The 2500-nt window shown below is 28.7% G+C and overlaps 1 protein-coding gene across 1 annotated transcript in view; it reads right to left on the bottom strand.

Annotated features, from left to right (window-relative positions):
- Positions 1 to 2500, bottom strand: part of LOC119582985 (probable cyclin-dependent serine/threonine-protein kinase DDB_G0292550) — a gene marked incomplete at its 5' end in the record, with an annotated part of 37904 nt that overhangs the window by 23316 nt on the left and 12088 nt on the right. The window contains 2 exons of the mRNA XM_037931499.1: positions 1518 to 1676; positions 1759 to 1876. Coding sequence (XP_037787427.1) covers positions 1518 to 1676; positions 1759 to 1876 — 277 coding nt within the window. The remainder of the gene's footprint in view (positions 1 to 1517; positions 1677 to 1758; positions 1877 to 2500) is intronic.

Below are 2500 nucleotides of genomic sequence, written 5' to 3'. Positions count from 1 at the left end.
AATAATGATAATAGCAATAATAATGTTAATGACAATAATGATTTAAGAATATTAGTAATGATAATAGTAATGATAATAATAATAATAATAATAATAATAATAATAATAATAATAATAATAATAATAATAACAACAGCAACAATAATAACAACAATAGCAATAACGATAACAACTACAACAAACGTCGCCAACAGCTTTAATAATGAGCAAGATAAACTAACGCTAGAAAAATACAAAATTATAGATATTAGCACAACATCAGGAAATGCAACAGCAATACAGTAGATATTAACATTACAAAAATAATCATAAACTTAAAACTACAGTAGCATGAAAATACAAAGAGATATGATACCACTTAAACAGTAAATAGTAAATATGTCACTTCATTTTCTTGCCTCAGTGATATGCGAGTATGACTTATGATCATCGACAGACTAGCGATATACTGTGTCGATCAATTGATTTTGTAAATCTTTTGGTGAAATTCTGTATTGCAGAAGAGTAATCATTTCTGTTGATGTGAATATCTTTGTCATTTTACATCTTATGCTCAAGATTTATTATGTTAGTTCTATTTTGTGGTGATAGTGATGGTGGTGGTTATGTTATAACAACAATAACAACAATGTTAATAATACTAACAATAACAATATTGATTATGATAATGATGATAATAATTAATAAAGGATAATAATGGTAGTAATAACAATAATAGTAATATTAATAATGATAATGATAATAACAATAACAGGGAAACCAGTGATAACAATAACATTAATAACGATAATAGTGATAGTAATAAAAACAATGATAATTATAAGGATAATAATGATACTAGTAATGATAATAACAATAATAAAAAATGATAACAATAATAGTAACGATAGTAACAATAACAATGATATTTAAACTCAATAACAGTAACAACAGTAACAACACAATAACAACAACAACAAAACTACCACGAACATACGAACAGAAACACCAATGACATCAATAACATTACCTACGCCATTACACTGAAGACCTGCCTCTCTCTCTCTCTCTCTCTCTCTCTCTCTCTCTCTCTCTGTATTTCCACCTTAGGCACAACCTCCCCCCCCTCTTCACACATACACATACGAACCATCCTTATCACAAACCACCTCCACATTTCGCCACAGTTTAGGTAGCCTGTACGAGTCCCATTCAATCATGCAACACCCATGCAACATTAAAAAGACATTCGGCAGCTGCAACATATGAAACATTACTCGCCTAGATTTATGCTTGGCTTTTGTAGATTCGGAGCAAAGGCATTGACAATATTGATTTAGCTTCCCTCACGTGCTTAGTTAATTCATGGAATATATAAATCAATTCTTCTTGACAGGTTCGGAGTGGAGAAAAGGGCCAGGCTGGGGGGGGGGGGGTAGGGACTTCATTTGTGCGCGTGTTCTTTTGTCTGTTTGTTTGTTTATTGTCGTTATCATTATCGTTATCATTATCCTAATCATCCTTATTATTATTATTATTATTATTATTATTATTATTATTATTATTATTATTATTACTACTACTACTACTACTACTATTGCAACTACTACGACTATTATTATTATTATTATTATTATTATTATTATTATTATTATTATTATTATTATTATTATTATTACTATTATTATTATTATTATATATATATATTTTTTTGCTATCATTATTATCATTGATGTTATCATTGATGTTATCTTATTATTGTTATTATTGTTATTTAATTGTTGTTGTTGCTGTTGTTATTATTATTATGATTATCATTATTGTTACTATCATAATTATTATTATCATTATAGTTGCTATTATAATTACTATTATCATTATTACTTTTATCAATATTATCATTATCAGTATCATTATTATTATTGTCATTATAATAATGATAATAATAGTAATAATAATATTATTATTGTGGTTATTATTATTATTATTATTATTGTTGTCATATTTTTTCTTATCATTATTACTTTTATTAATGTTATCATCGTCACCATTGTTATTATCATCATTATCACTGTCATCCTCATTACCATCATGACTACCGCTATCACCACTACTTACTAACCATCATTCCCGGCACAGGCAAGGCAACACTCACTACCATTTTAAACACCGGGAATCCACATTTTCCTTTGATCTACGACACTTCAAAGATTTACAGTTCCCGCGAACATTTTGGCTTGTTCACTTTACAGTTTACTTTCCACAAAGAGGATCTGAAGCAGGCTCTTCATCATTATATCCATGAAGCGGAAAATATGTTCGTGGTTGTGGATACTAGTAATCTAACACGTGATATAAGGTAAGTGTGTCTCCACGGGGAATTTCGTATCGGATATTGATGATAATGTGCTTTGTCTTTGTTACAGTCCTCTTGTAGAAAGCAAAGGAGGGTGAATTGTTCTTGTAGTTTTGTTTTGGGGGATTTTTTTTTTTGTATTGAGGACGTTATATTTGGTGTTTT

This window comes from Penaeus monodon, chromosome 16 (genome assembly GCF_015228065.2).
Source record: "Penaeus monodon isolate SGIC_2016 chromosome 16, NSTDA_Pmon_1, whole genome shotgun sequence".
NCBI lineage: Eukaryota > Metazoa > Arthropoda > Malacostraca > Decapoda > Penaeidae > Penaeus > Penaeus monodon.
The sequence above is the reverse complement of the archived record's forward strand: the minus strand, read 5'-3'. Positions and strand labels throughout refer to the sequence as shown.